General features: G+C 42.1%; 1 protein-coding gene across 3 annotated transcripts in view; it reads left to right on the forward strand.

The window, feature by feature from the left end:
• Positions 1–16,730, forward strand: part of LOC139760411 (solute carrier family 23 member 2-like) — a 107,831-nt gene that overhangs the window by 7,469 nt on the left and 83,632 nt on the right. For all 3 annotated transcript variants that reach the window (XR_011715336.1, XM_071683579.1, XM_071683581.1), the window contains exon 2: positions 16,149–16,325. Coding sequence is in view for 2 of the 3 variants with exons in the window: in XM_071683579.1 (XP_071539680.1) it covers positions 16,170–16,325 (156 nt within the window). In the remaining variant the exon portion in view is untranslated. The remainder of the gene's footprint in view (positions 1–16,148; positions 16,326–16,730) is intronic.

Here is a 16,730-nt window from a genome sequence, read left to right on the forward strand (position 1 = left end):
GTAAGAGAGATGTGTGGAAATAAAAAGAGCGTGGTTGAGAGAGCAGAAGAGGGTGTTTTGAAATGGTTTGGGCACATGGAGAGAATGAGTGAGGAAAGATTGACCAAGAGGATATATGTGTCGAAGGTGGAGGGAACGAGGAGAAGTGGGAGACCAAATTGGAAGTGTAAAGATGGAGTGAAAAAGATTTTGTGTGATCGGGGCCTGAACATGCAGGAGGGTGAAAGGCGGGTAAGGAATAGAGTGCATTGGATCGATGTGGTATACCGGGGTTGACGTGCTGTCAGTGGATTGAATCAGGGCATGTGAAGCGACTGGGGTAAACCATGGAAAGCGTGTGTGGACGTATGCGTATGGGGGTGGGTTGGGCCATTTCTTTCGTCTGTTTCCTTGTGCTACCTCGCAAACGCGGGAAACAGCGACAAAGCAAAAAAAAAGAATATATATATATATATATATATATATATATATATATATATATATATATATATATTTTATTTTTTTTTTTTTATACTTTGTCGCTGTCTCCCGCGTTTGCGAGGTAGCGCAAGGAAACAGACGAAAGAAATGGCCCAACCCCCCCCCCCCCATACACATGTACATACACACGTCCACACACGCAAATATACATACCTACACAGCTTTCCATGGTTTACCCCAGACGCTTCACATGCCTTGCTTCAATCCACTGACAGCACGTCAACCCCTGTATACCACATGACTCCAATTCACTCTATTTCTTGCCCTCCTTTCACCCTCCTGCATGTTCAGGCCCCGATCACACAAAATCTTTTTCACTCCATCTTTCCACCTCCAATTTGGTCTCCCCCTTCTCCTCGTTCCCTCCACCTCCGACACATATATCCTCTTGGTCAATCTCTCCTCACTCATTCTCTCCATGTGCCCAAACCATTTCAAAACACCCTCTTCTGCTCTCTCAACCACGCTCTTTTTATTTCCACACATCTCTCTCACCCTTACGTTACTTACTCGATCAAACCACCTCACACCACACATTGTCCTCAAACATCTCATTTCCAGCACATCCATCCTCCTGCGCACATCTCTATCCATAGCCCACGCCTCGCAACCATACAGCATTGTTGGAACCACTATTCCCTCAAACATACCCATTTTTGCTTTCCGAGATAATGTTCTCGACTTCCACACATTTTTCAAGGCTCCCAAAATTTTCGCCCCCTCCCCCACCCTATGATCCACTTCCGCTTCCATGGTTCCATCCGCTGACAGATCCACTCCCAGATATCTAAAACACTTCACTTCCTCCAGTTTTTCTCCATTCAAACTCACCTCCCAATTGACTTGACCCTCACCCCTACTGTACCTAATAACCTTGCTCTTATTCACATTTACTCTCAACTTTCTTCTTCCACACACTTTACCAAACTCAGTCACCAGCTTCTGCAGTTTCTCACATGAATCAGCCACCAGCGCTGTATCATCAGCGAACAACAATTGACTCACTTCCCAAGCTCTCTCATCCCCAACAGACTTCATACTTGCCCCTCTTTCCAGGACTCTTGCATTTACCTCCCTTACAACCCCATCCATAAACAAATTAAACAACCATGGAGACATCACACACCCCTGCCGCAAACCTACATTCACTGAGAACCAATCACTTTCCTCTCTTCCTACACGTACACATGCCTTACATCCTCGATAAAAACTTTTCACTGCTTCTAACAACTTGCCTCCCACGCCATATATTCTTAATACCTTCCACAGAGCATCTCTATCAACTCTATCATATGCCTTCTCCAGATCCATAAATGCTACATACAAATCCATTTGCTTTTCTAAGTATTTCTCACATACATTCTTCAAAGCAAACACCTGATCCACACATCCTCTACCACTTCTGAAACCGCACTGCTCTTCCCCAATCTGATGCTCTGTACATGCCTTCACCCTCTCAATCAATACCCTCCCATATAATTTACCAGGAATACTCAACAAACTTATACCTCTGTAATTTGAGCACTCACTCTTATCCCCCTTGCCTTTGTACAATGGCACTATGCACGCATTCTGCCAATCCTCAGGCACCTCACCATGAGTCATACATACATTAAATAACCTTACCAACCAGTCAACAATACAGTCACCCCCTTTCTTAATAAATTCCACTGCAATACCATCCAAACCTGCTGCCTTGCCGGCTTTCATCTTCCGCAAAGCTTTTACTACCTCTTCTCTGTTTACCAAATCATTTTCCCTAACCCTCTCACTCTGCACACCACCTCGACCAAAACACCCTATATCTGCCACTCTGTCATCAGACACATTCAACAAACCTTCAAAATACTCATTCCATCTCCTTCTCACATCACCGCTACTTGTTATCACCTCCCCATTTACGCCCTTCACTGAAGTTCCCATTCGCTCCCTTGTCTTACGCACCCTATTTACCTCCTTCCAGAACATCTTTTTATTCTCCCTAAAATTTACTGATAGTCTCTCACCCCAACTCTCATTTGCCCTTTTTTTCACCTCTTGCACCTTTCTCTTGACCTCCTGTCTCTTTCTTTTATACTTCTCCCACTCAATTGCATTTTTTCCCTGCAAAAATCGTCCAAATGCCTCTCTCTTCTCTTTCACTAATACTCTTACTTCTTCATCCCACCACTCACTACCCTTTCTAAACAGCCCACCTCCCACTCTTCTCATGCCACAAGCATCTTTTGCGCAATCCATCACTGATTCCCTAAATACATCCCATTCCTCCCCGACTCCCCTTACTTCCATTGTTCTCACCTTTTTCCATTCTGTACACAGTCTCTCCTGGTACTTCCCCACACAGGTCTCCTTCCCAAGCTCACTTACTCTCACCACCTTCTTCACCCCAACATTCACTCCTCTTTTCTGAAAACCCATACTAATCTTCACCTTAGCCTCCACAAGATAATGATCAGACATCCCTCCAGTTGCACCTCTCAGCACATTAACATCCAAAAGTCTCTCTTTCGCTCGCCTGTCAATTAACACGTAATCCAATAACGCTCTCTGGCCATCTCTCCTACTTACACAAGTATACTTATGTATATCTCGCTTTTTAAACCAGGTATTCCCAATCATCAGTCCTTTTTCAGGGAATAGGGGAGAAAGAATACTTCCCACGTATTCCCTGCGTGTCGTAGAAGGCGACTAAAAGGGGAGGGAGCGGGGGGCTGGAAATCCTCCCCTCTCATTATTTTTTTTGATTTTCCAAAAGAAGGAACAGAGAAGGGGGCCAGGTGAGGATATTCCCTCAAAGGCCCAGTTCTCTGTTCTTAACGCTACTCGCTAACGCGGGAAATGGCGAATAGTTTGAAAGAAAGAAAAAAAAAAAAAAAAATATATATATATATATATATATATATATATATATATATATATATATATATATATATATATATATATATATATATATATGAAAATTAAAGGTTGGCTGTTGGAGAAAAGACAAGGAGATACATACAGTTTCTGAAACTCAAACTTATCTAGTAGGATTTTCCCGTCATAGTGATGGCTGTCACACGTCCAGCACTCAATACAGAGAAATATTCTCATTTTTTCGTAAGATAAATTGAGAAGGTCTATTGCGTCAGTTGTGAGAGTAAGGAGTTTACGACCAGCCATGTGAGGCTTGACCACTTTGATACCTCCTCTTTCCTGGAACAGCGAAACAGTGGAATATTCTCCCTCCTCTCACCTTCCCCACTTCCTATACCCTGTACAGCTTTAAGATGGTGAGATCTTCAAATCACCAGATGATCTCGGATTAATTTCTCATACATCTTCTTTCTTATTTCTTCAGTTTTCACCACAGTTGGCCTCGATTACCTGCTTCTGTTTATATTTTTGTCGCTTCTCGTGTCGCGTCGGCAGCCACCTTCATGAAAGCATAAGTCCGAGTAAGCTAATCATAAGGAGACTTGTCATGCCGCACCGGGCTTATGTATCATTCCTCATGGCTTTTGTTCTCACGTCTTTTCAGTTTATTTTTTTTTTCTCCTCGGGAGTTAATTCTTAACATCTTTAGAAAAGTCGGGCATGGAGGTGGCCGTAATCACTTCGCCTAATATAGTATTTCTTCTGGACGGCACGTGCACCTGACGCCAACCTTCACCCCCAAACCCAGCCTCACCCCTCACCCCCACCCAACACACACACACACACACACACACACACACACACACACACACACACACACACACACACATATCATGCGTGCAATTGAAAGTACTCGATGACACGATTATCATATCTTACTGCATGTCAGTATTGATCTGATTGAATTATAATGATAATGTCGGGTTCGAATCCTTAGCGTGGCGCTTGGACTACCCCCAAACTAGGTGTTCATTTTGCCTTCGAGACGAGTGGATTAATGGGTTCTTGGCTTACTCTGTGTGTGTGTGTGTGTGTGTGTGTGTGTGTGTGTGTGTGTGTGTGAAGACACAGTAAAGGCATGATGGGTTAAGAGATGGGGCAAAACTAGTGTTAATCTCTCTCTCCATAACACAGAAAAAACAATTACACACACACACACACACACACACACACACACACACACAACACACACACACACACACACACACACACACACACACACACGTATATATTTATATTTTCTTTATTACGCTCAATCGCTGTTTCCCGCGTTAGCGAGGTAGCGCCAGGAAACAGACGAAGAATGGCCCATCCACTCACACACACACACACACACACACACACACACACACACACACGCATGTGCACGTGTAGGAAGAGAGGAAAGTGTTTCGTTCTCAGTGAATGTAGGTTTCCGGTAGGGGTGCGTGATGTCTCCATGGTTGTTTGATTTGTTTATGGATGGGGTTGTTAGGGAGGTGAACGAAAGAGTTTTGGAAAGAGGGGCATTTATGCAGTCTGTTGTGGATGAGAGAGCTTGGGAAGTGAATCAGTTGTTCGCTGATGATACAGCGCTGGTGGCTGATTCGGGTGAGAAACTGCAGAGGCTTGTAACTGAATTTGGTAAAGTGTGTGAAAGAAGAAAGCTGAGAGTAAGTGCGAATAAGAGCAAGGTTATTAGGTACAGTGGGGTTGAGGGACAAGTCAGTTGGGGGATAAGTATGAATGAAAAAAAAAAACTGGAGGAAGTGAAGTGTTTTAGATATCTGGGAGTGGATTTGGCAGCGGATGGAACCATGGAAGCGGAAGTGAATCATAGGGTGGGGAAGGGGGCGAAAGTTCTGGGTGCGTTGAAGAATGTGTGGAAGTCGAGAACGTTATCTTGGAAAGCAAAAATGGGTATGTTTGAAGGAATAGTGGTTCCAACAATGATATATGGTTGAGAGGCGTTGGCTATAGGATAGAGTTGTGCGGAGGAGGGTGGATGTGCTGGAAATGAGATGTTTGAGGACAATTTGTGGTGTGAGGTGGTTTGATCGAATAAGTAATGAAAGGGTAAGAGAGATGTGTGGTAATAAAAAGGGTGTGGTTGAGAGAGCATAAGAGGGTGTTTTTAAATGGTTTGGTCACGTGGAGAGAATGAGTGAGGAAAGATTGACAAAGAAGATGTATGTGTCTGAGGTGGAGGGAACGAGGAGAAGTGGGAGACCAAATTGGAGGTGGAAAGATGGAGTGTAAAAGATTTTGAGTGATCGGTGCCTGAACATGCAGGAGGGTGAAAGGTGTGCAAGGAATAGAGTGAATTGGAACGATGTGGTATACCGGGGTCGATGTGCTGTCAATGGATTGAACCAGGGCATGTGAAGCGTCTGGGGTAAATCATGGAAAGTTGTGTGGAAAGGGAGCTGTGGTTTCGGTGCATTATACATGACAGCTAGAGTGGCCTTTGTTGTCATTTCATAGCGCTACCTCGCGTACATGTGGGGGGAGGGAGGGTTGTCATTTCAAGTTTGGCGGGGTGGCGACGGGAATGAATAAGGGCAGACAGTATGAATTATGTACATGTGTATATATGTATATGTCTGTGTGTGTATATGTATGTATACGTTGAGATGTATAGGTATGTATATATGCGTGTGTGGACGTGTATGTATATACATGTGTATGTGGGTGGGTTGGGCCATTCTTTCGTCTGTTACCTTGCGTTCCCTCGCTAACGCGGGAGACAGCGACAAAGTATAATAAAATAAAGAATGGGGCCAGATGAGGATATTCCCTCAAAGGCCCAGTCCTCTGTTCTTAACACTACCTCGCTAACGCGGGAAATGGCGAATAGTATGAAAGATATATATATATATATATATATATATATATATATATATATATATATATATATATATATATATATATATAATATCCCTGGGGATAGGGGAGAAAGAATACTTCCCACGTATTTCCTGCGTGTCGTAGAAGGCGACTAAAAGGGAGCGGGGGCTGGAAATCCTCCCCTCTCGTTTTTTTTTTTTTTTTGATTTTCCAAAAGAAGGAACAGGTGAGGATATTCCATCAGAGGCCCAGTCCTCTGTTCTTAACGCTACCTTGCTAACGCGGGAAATGGCGAATAGTTTGAAAGAAAGAAAAATATATATATATACTCCCATGAGTCCACGGGGAAAATGAAACACGAAAAGTTCCCAAGTGCACTTTCGTGTAATGATCACATCATTAGTGGAGACACAAGAGAGAAATATAACAGTCAGTTGATATACATCGAAGAGACGAAGCTAGGACGCCATATGGTAAACATGTGGATGTTCAAAACATATTTACCAAATAGCGTCCTAGCTTCGTCTCCTCGATTTATATCAACTGACTGTTATATTTCTCTCTTTTGTCTCCCCTGATGATGTGATCATTACACGAAAGTGCAGTTGGAAACTTCTCGTGTTTCATTTTTCCCCGTGGACTCATAGGAATATCTTGATCACGCGCAAAATTGTGATCCTTTCCAATATATATATATATATATATATATATATATATATATATATATATATATATATATATATATATATATAATTTTTTTTAATACTGTTCGCCATTTCCCGCATTAGCGAGGTAGCGTTAAGAACATAGGGCTGAGCCTTTGAGGGAATATCCTCACTTGGCCCCCTTCTCTGTTCCTTCTTTTGGAAAATTAAAAACGAGAGAGGAGGATTTCCAGCCCCCTGCTCCTTCCCCTTTTAGTCGCCTTCAACACGCAGGGAATACATGGGAAGTATTCTTTCTCCCCTATCCCCAGGGATAAACAATATACATATAATAACAAAAACAAGACATACTGCAATTTTTTTTACTTTCATACTTGTTAGCTATTTCCTACCTGAAAAAAATCCTTGCTTGGCTCTATATATATATATATATATATATATATATATATATATATATATATATATATATATATACATATATATATACATATACATATATATATATATATATATACACACATACATATATATTTCTTTTTTTTTTTGCTTTGTCGCTGTCTCCCGCGTTTGCGAGGTAGCGCAAGGAAACAGACGAAAGAAATGGCCCAACCCACCCCCATACACATTTATATACATACGTCCACACACGCAAATATACATACCTACACAGCTTTCCATGGTTTACCCCAGACGCTTCACATGCCCTGATTCAATCCATTGACAGCACGTCAACCCCGGTATACCACATCGATCCAATTCACTCTATTCCTTGCCAGCCTTTCACCCTCCTGCATGTTCAGGCCCCGATCACACAAAATCTTTTTCACTCCATCTTTCCACCTCCAATTTGGTCTCCCACTTCTCCTCGTTCCCTCCACCTCCGACACATATATCCTCTTGGTCAATCTTTCCTCACTCATTCTCTCCATGTGCCCAAACCATTTCAAAACACACTCTTCTGCTCTCTCAACCACGCTCTTTTCATTTCCACACATCTCTCTTACCCTTACGTTACTTACTCGATCAAACCACCTCACACCAAACATTGTCCTCAAACATCTCATTTCCAGCACATCCATCCTCCTGCGCACAACTCTATCCATAGCCCACGCCTCGCAACCATACAACATTGTTGGAACCACTATTCCTTCAAACATACCCATTTTTGCTTTCCGAGATAATGTTCTCGACTTCCACACATTCTTCAAGGCTCCCAGGATTTTCGCCCCCTCCCCCACCCTATGATTCACTTCCGCTTCCATGGTTCCATCCGCTGCCAGATCCACTCCCAGATATCTAAAACACTTTACTTCCTCCAGTTTTTCTCCATTCAAACTTACCTCCCAATTGACTTGACCCTCAAGCCTACTGTACCTAATAACCTTGCTCTTATTCACATTTACTCTTAACTTTCTTCTTTCACACACTTTACCAAACTCAGTCACCAGCTTCTGCAGTTTCTCACATGAATCAGCCACCCGCGCTTTATCATCAGCGAACAACAACAGACTCACTTCCCAAGCTCTCTCATCCACAACAGACTTCATGCTTGCCCCTCTCTCCAAAACTCTTGCATTTACCTCCCTAACAATCCCATCCATAAACAAATTGAACAACCATGGCGACATCACGCACCCCTGCCGCAAACCGACAACTTGCCTCCCACACCATATATTCTTAATACCTTCCACAGAGATTCGCTGTCAACTCTGTCATATGCCTTTTCAAAGCAAACACCTTTTCCACATATCCTCTACCACTTCTGAAACCACACTGCTCTTCCCCAGTCTGATGCTCTGTACATGCTTTCACCCTCTCAATCAATACCCTTCTATATAGTTTCCCAGGAATAGTCAACAAAATTATACTTCTGTAATTTGAGCACTCACCTTTATCCCCTTTGCCTTTGTACAATGGCACTATGCATGCATTCCGCCAATCCTCAGGCACTTCACCATGAGCCATGCATACATTAACTATCCTTACCAACCAGTCAACAACACAGTCACCTCCTTTTTTAATAAATTCCACTGCAGTACCATCCAAACCCGTCGCCTTGTCGGCTTTCATCTTCCGCAAAGCTTTCACTACCTCTTCTCAGTTTACCAATCCATTCTCCCTAACCCTTTCACTTTGCACACCACCTCGACCAAGACACCCTATATCTGCTACTCTATCATCTAACACATTCAACAAACCTTCAAAATACTCACTCCATCTCCTTCTCACATCACCACTACTTGTTATTACCTCCCCATTAGCCCCCTTCACCGATGTTCCTATTTGTTCTCTTGTCTTACGCACTTTATTTACCTTCTTCCAAAAACTATAGGCGTTCAAATATAGGAAATAAAAAGTCTGGTTTTGTAACATCTGAATACCTCTGTGCTATGTTTAGTCTTGCAAACACAATTTGTATGTCCAGAATTTCCAAATGACTCCGTGACGACCATTTCCACATTGGTCATCAGCATGAGCTCAGTGGTACGATTCTTGGATATACTGACCTGCCTGTGACCCGACCCTTTAAAGTCAGGTTGCAGGTCAGGCCAGCATACCTAAGGCTCGTATCGTCGCGTACCGTCATCCTAGTAGAGCAGAGTTTCTTGCTCGGGAGGTTGACGCGAGTATGGCTTCATTGGTTTCGCAGTTAGCATGATACAGCATGACTGAAATATGGATGATCAGCCATAACTCACCCCTTCCCCGGCACCTTTACTCCCTCAGGTACTCCACCTTCCGTCACTGATGACTAACATAGACAACTGTGAGCCGAAGATGGAGATGGGGAAGTGCGCTAAGACACCCGGTGGGGAACCTGACTCCACACGTGAGATGACAGATCTCATCTACGGCATCGAAGACGATCCGCCTTGGTATGAGTGTGTCATATATGGCTTCCAGGTGAGTGGGAGCTGTTTCTCATTAATATTATCGGGTCTGTGATAAATAATGCTGAAACTAATTATATAACACCTGTTTAAAAATGGAAACACAAAGTTACGGGGTTAGTCAGAAATACGTGTGGGTACATATATGAACACATTGATTGTCCGATGGTGAATCAGCAAGTGTACCTTCTGTCTATTAATCCAATTGACCATAATATTCCATACAATATCCACATAAAATATTGACCATAATATTCCATACAATATCCACATAAAATATTGGTTTCAAGAAGACAAATGAAGTAATCTTTGCCTCCCAAACATTCGCACAGCGACGGTAGTCATAAAGGCAATTGTTTTCACATTTAAGTTAAAGGTATTTCAGTTTTGTCTGTTTATTTGTGTCTCTGACCCCTGCTCACTCCAGTAAATCCCTCAAGGGGATGGTCAAGGCAAAAGTGATTCATCTAGATGATATATATATATATTTTTTCTTTTCTTTTAAACTATTCGCCATTTCCCGCGTTAGTGAGGTAGCCTTAAGAACAGAGGACTGGGCCTTTTTTGGAATATCCTCACCTGGCCCCCTCTGTTCCTTCTTTTGGAAAATTAAAAAAAAAAAAAACGAGAGGGGAGGATTTCCAGCCCCCCGCTCCCTCCCCTTTTAGTCGCCTTCTACGACACGCAGGGAATACGTGGGAAGTATTCTTAATCCCCTATCCCCAGGGATAGTATATATATATATATATATATATATATATATATATATATATATATATATTGGAAAGGATCACAATTTTGCGCGTGATCAAGATATTCCTATGAGTCCACGGGGAAAATGAAACACGATAAGTTCCCAAGTGCACTTTCGTGTAATAATCACATCGTCAGCGGAGACACAAGAGAGAAATAAAAGTCAGTTGATATACATCGAAGAGACGAAGCTAGAACGCCATTTGGTAAACGTTTACATATATATATATATATATATATATATATATATATATATATATATATATATATATATATATATATATATTTATATATATATATTATTTATATTTATTTTGCTTTGTCGCTGTCTCCCGCGTTAGCGAGGTAGCGCAAGGAAACAGACGAAAGAAATGGCCCAACCCACCCACACACACATGTATATACATACACGTCCACCCACGCAAATATACATACCTATGGATCTCAATGTACACATATATATACACACACAGACATATACATATATACACATGTACATAATTCATAGTCTGCCTTTATTCATTCCCATCGCCACCTCGCCACACATGGAATAACAACCCCCCTCCCCCCTCATGTGTGCGAAGCAGCGCTAGGAAAAGACAACAAAGGTCCCATTCGTTCACACTCAGTCTCTAGCTGTCATGTAATCATGCACCGAAACCACAGATATATATATATATATATATATATTTCATACTGTTCGCCATTTCCCGCGTTTGCGAGGTAGCGTTAAGAATAGACGACTGAACCTTTGAGGGAATATCCTCACCTGGCCCCCTTCTCTGTTGCTTCTTTTGGAAAATTAGAAAAAATAAAAACGAGAGGGGAGGATTTCCATATATATATATATATATATATATATATATATATATATATATATATATATATATATATATATATATATATTCCTATGAGTCCACGGGGAAAATGAAACAATAAGTTAACGTGGACTCATAGGAATATCTTGATCACGCGCAAAATTGTGATCCCTTCCAATATATATATATATATATATATATATATATATATATATATATATATATATATATATATATATATATATATTTATATATATATATATATATATATTTTTTTTTTTTTTTTTCATACTATTCGCCATTTCCCGCGATAGCGAGGTAGCGTTAAGAACAGAGGACTGGGCCTTTGAGGGAATATCCTCACCTGGCCCCCTTTTCTGTTCCTTTTTTTGGAAAATTAAAAAAGAAAGAAAAAAAAAACGAGAGGGGAGGATTTCCAGCCCCCCGCTCCCTTCCCTTTTAGTCGCCTTCTACGACACGCAGGGAAAACGTGGAAAGTATTCTTTCTCCCCTATCCCCAGGGATATATATATATATATATATATATATATATATATATATATATATATATATATATATATATATATATATATATATATATGTATGACTCATGGTGAGGTGCCTGAGGATTGGCGGAATGCGTGCATAGTGCCATTGTACAAAGGCAAAGGGGATAAGAGTGAGTGCTCAAATTACAGAGGTATAAGTTTGTTGAGTATTCCTGGTAAATTATGTGGGAGGGTATTGATTGAGAGGGTGAAGGCATGTACGGAGCATCAGATTGGGGAAGAGCAGTGTGGTTTCAGAAGTGGTAGAGGATGTGTGGATCAGGTGTTTGCTTTGAAGAATGTATGTGAGAAATACTTAGAAAAGCAAATGGATTTGTATGTAGCATTTATGGATCTGGAGAAGGCATATGATAGAGTTGATAGAGATGCTCTGTGGAAGGTATTAAGAATATATGGTGTGGGAGGCAAGTTGTTAGAAGCAGTGAAAAGTTTTTATCGAGGATGTAAGGCATGTGTACGTGTAGGAAGAGAGGGAAGTGATTGGTTCTCAGTGAATGTAGGTTTGCGGCAGGGGTGTGTGATGTCTCCATGGTTGTTTAATTTGTTTATGGATGGGGTTGTTAGGGAGGTGAATGCAAGAGTTTTGGAAAGAGGGGCAAGTATAAAGTCTGTTGTGGATGAGAGAGCTTCGGAAGTGAGTCAGTTGTTGTTCGCTGATGATACATCACTGGTGGCTTATTCATGTGAGAAACTGCAGAAGCTGGTGACTGAGTTTGGTAAAGTGTGTGAAAGAAGAAAGTTAAGAGTAAATGTGAATAAGAGCAAGGTTATTAGGTACAGTAGGCTTGAGGGTCAAGTCAATTGGGAGGAAAGTTTGAATGGAGAAAAACTGGAGGAAGTAAAGTGTTTTAGATATCTGGGAGTGGATCTGGCAGCGGAAATGAATCATAGGGTGGGGTAGGGGGCGAAAATCCTGGGAGCCTTGAAGAATGTGTGGAAGTCGAGAACATTATCTCGGAAAGCAAAAATGGGTATGTTTGAAGGAGTAGTGGTTTCAACAATGTTGTATGGTTGCGAGGCGTGGGCTATGGATAGAGTTGTGCGCAGGAGGGTGGATGTGCTGGAAATGAGATGTTTGAGGACAATGTGTGGTGTGAGGTGGTTTGATCGAGTAAGTAATGTAAGGGTAAGAGAGATGTGTGGAAATAAAAAGAGCGTGGTTGAGAGAGCAGAAGAGGGTGTTTTGAAATGGTTTGGGCACATGGAGAGAATGAGTGAGGAAAGATTGACCAAGAGGATATATGTGTCGGAGGTGGAGGGAACGAGGAGAAGTGGGAGACCAAATTGGAGGTGGAAAGATGGAGTGAAAAAGATTTTGTGTGATCGGGGCCTGAACATGCAGGAGGGTGAAAGGCGGGCAAGGAATAGAGTGAATTGGATCGATGTGGTATACCGGGGTTGACGTGCTGTCAGTGGATTGAATCAGGGCATGTGAAGCATGGAAAGTTGTGTGGGGCCTGGATGTGGAAAGGGAGCTTTGGGCTCGGGCATTATTGCGTGACAGCTGGAGACTGAGTGTGAACGAATGGGGGAGGGGAATGGTATTCCATGTGTGGCGAGGTGGCAATGGGGAATGAATAGGGGCAGACAGTGTGAATTGTGTGCATGGGTATATATGTATGTGTCTGTGTGTGTATATATATGTGTACATTGAGAAGTATAGGTATGTATATTTGCGTGTGTGTGTTTACATTGTGTATGGGGGTGGGTTGGGCCATTTCTTTCGTCTGTTTCCTTGCGCTACCTCGCTAACGCGGGAGACAGCGACAAAGCAAAATAATAATAAAAAAAAAGATATATATATATATATATATATATATATATATATATATATATATATATATATATATATATATATATATATACGCCCATACACGCACATATACACATACATATAAACGTATACACATATACATACACAGACATATATCTATTCACATGCACATATTCGTAATTGCTTGCCTTCATCCATTCCTCGTGCTACCCCGCCCCACAGGAAACAGCATCGCTACCCACTGCTTCAACGAGGTACCGCCAGGGAAACAGACAAAAATAAATAAAGCCACATTCCTTCACACTCAATCTCTAGCTGTTATATGTAATGCATGGAAACCATTCAAACTTACATCCCAGTTAACCTGTCCGTCAACCATACTACATCAGGTCCCACAGACCTTTTTATGGTTTAACCCAGACGCTTCACATACCCTGGTTCAATCCGTTGACAACACGTCGACCCCGGTATACCATATCGTTTCAATTCACTCTATTCCTAGCACGCCTCTCACCCTCCTGTATGTTCACGCCCTGGTCTCTCGAAATCTTTTTCACTCCAACCTTCCACCTCCAATTTGGTCTCCCACTTCTCCTCGTTCCCTCCACCTCCGACACATATATCCTCTTGGTCAATCTTTCCTCACTCATTCTCTCCATGTGCCCAAACCATTTCAAAACACACTCTTCTGCTCTCTCAACCACGCTCTTTTCATTTCCACACATCTCTCTTACCCTTACGTTACTTACTCGATCAAACCACCTCACACCAAACATTGTCCTCAAACATCTCATTTCCAGCACATCCACCCTCCTGCGCACAACTCTATCCATAGCCCACGCCTCGCAACCATACAACATTGTTGGAACCACTATTCCTTCAAACATACCCATTTTTGCTTTCCGAGATAATGTTCTCGACTTCCACACATTCTTCAAGGCTCCCAGGATTTTCGCCCCCTCCCCCACCTATGATTCACTTCCGCTTCATGGTTCCATCCGCTGCCAGATCCACTCCCAGATATCTAAAACACTTTACTTCCTCCAGTTTTTCTCCATTCAAACTTACCTCCCAATTGACTTGACCCTCAAGCCTACTGTACCTAATAACCTTGCTCTTATTCACATTTACTCTTAACTTTCTTCTTTCACACACTTTACCAAACTCAGTCACCAGCTTCTGCAGTTTCTCACGTGAATCAGCCACCCGCGCTTTATCATCAGCGAACAACAACAGACTCACTTCCCAAGCTCTCTCATCCACAACAGACTTCATACTTGCCCCTCTCTCCAAAACTCTTGCATTTACCTCCCTAACAATCCCATCCATAAACAAATTGAACAACCATGGCGACATCACGCACCCCTGCCGCAAACCGACAACTTGCCTCCCACACCATATATTCTTAATACCTTCCACAGAGATTCGCTGTCAACTCTGTCATATGCCTTTTCAAAGCAAACACCTTTTCCACATATCCTCTACCACTTCTGAAACCACAGTGCTCTTCCCCAGTCTGATGCTCTGTACATGCTTTCACCCTCTCAATCAATACCCTTCTATATAGTTTTCCCAGGAATAGTCAACAAAATTATACTTCTGTAATTTGAGCACTCACCTTTATCCCCTTTGCCTTTGTACAATGGCACTATGCATGCATTCCGCCAATCCTCAGGCACTTCACCATGAGCCATGCATACATTAACTATCCTTACCAACCAGTCAACAACACAGTCACCTCCTTTTTTAATAAATTCCACTGCAGTACCATCCAAACCCGTCGCCTTGTCGGCTTTCATCTTCCGCAAAGCTTTCACTACCTCTTCTCAGTTTACCAATCCATTCTCCCTAACCCTTTCACTTTGCACACCACCTCGACCAAGACACCCTATATCTGCTACTCTATCATCTAACACATTCAACAAACCTTCAAAATACTCACTCCATCTCCTTCTCACATCACCACTACTTGTTATTACCTCCCCATTAGCCCCCTTCACCGATGTTCCTATTTGTTCTCTTGTCTTACGCACTTTATTTACCTTCTTCCAAAAACTATAGGCGTTCAAATATAGGAAATAAAAAGTCTGGTTTTGTAACATCTGAATACCTCTGTGCTATGTTTAGTCTTGCAAACACAATTTGTATGTCCAGAATTTCCAAATGACTCCGTGACGACCATTTCCACATTGGTCATCAGCATGAGCTCAGTGGTACGATTCTTGGATATACTGACCTGCCTGTGACCCGACCCTTTAAAGTCAGGTTGCAGGTCAGGCCAGCATACCTAAGGCTCGTATCGTCGCGTACCGTCATCCTAGTAGAGCAGAGTTTCTTGCTCGGGAGGTTGACGCGAGTATGGCTTCATTGGTTTCGCAGTTAGCATGATACAGCATGACTGAAATATGGATGATCAGCCATAACTCACCCCTTCCCCGGCACCTTTACTCCCTCAGGTACTCCACCTTCCGTCACTGATGACTAACGTAGACAACTGTGAGCCGAAGATGGAGATGGGGAAGTGCGCTAAGACACCCGGTGGGGAACCTGACTCCACACGTGAGATGACAGATCTCATCTACGGCATCGAAGACGATCCGCCTTGGTATGAGTGTGTCATATATGGCTTCCAGGTGAGTGGGAGCTGTTTCTCATTAATATTATCGGGTCTGTGATAAATAATGCTGAAACTGATTATATAACACCTGTTTAAAAATGGAAACACAAAGTTACGGGGTTAGTCAGAAATACGTGTGGGTACATATATGAACACATTGATTGTCCGATGGTGAATCAGCAAGTGTACCTTCTGTCTATTAATCCAATTGACCATAATATTCCATACAATATCCACATAAAATATTGACCATAATATTCCATACAATATCCACATAAAATATTGGTTTCAAGAAGACAAATGAAGTAATCTTTGCCTCCCAAACATTCGCACAGCGACGGTAGTCATAAAGGCAATTGTTTTCACATTTAAGTTAAAGGTATTTCAGTTTTGTCTGTTTATTTGTGTCTCTGACCCCTGC

The sequence above is a fragment of the Panulirus ornatus genome, chromosome 36, assembly GCF_036320965.1.
Source record: "Panulirus ornatus isolate Po-2019 chromosome 36, ASM3632096v1, whole genome shotgun sequence".
Taxonomy (NCBI): domain Eukaryota; kingdom Metazoa; phylum Arthropoda; class Malacostraca; order Decapoda; family Palinuridae; genus Panulirus; species Panulirus ornatus.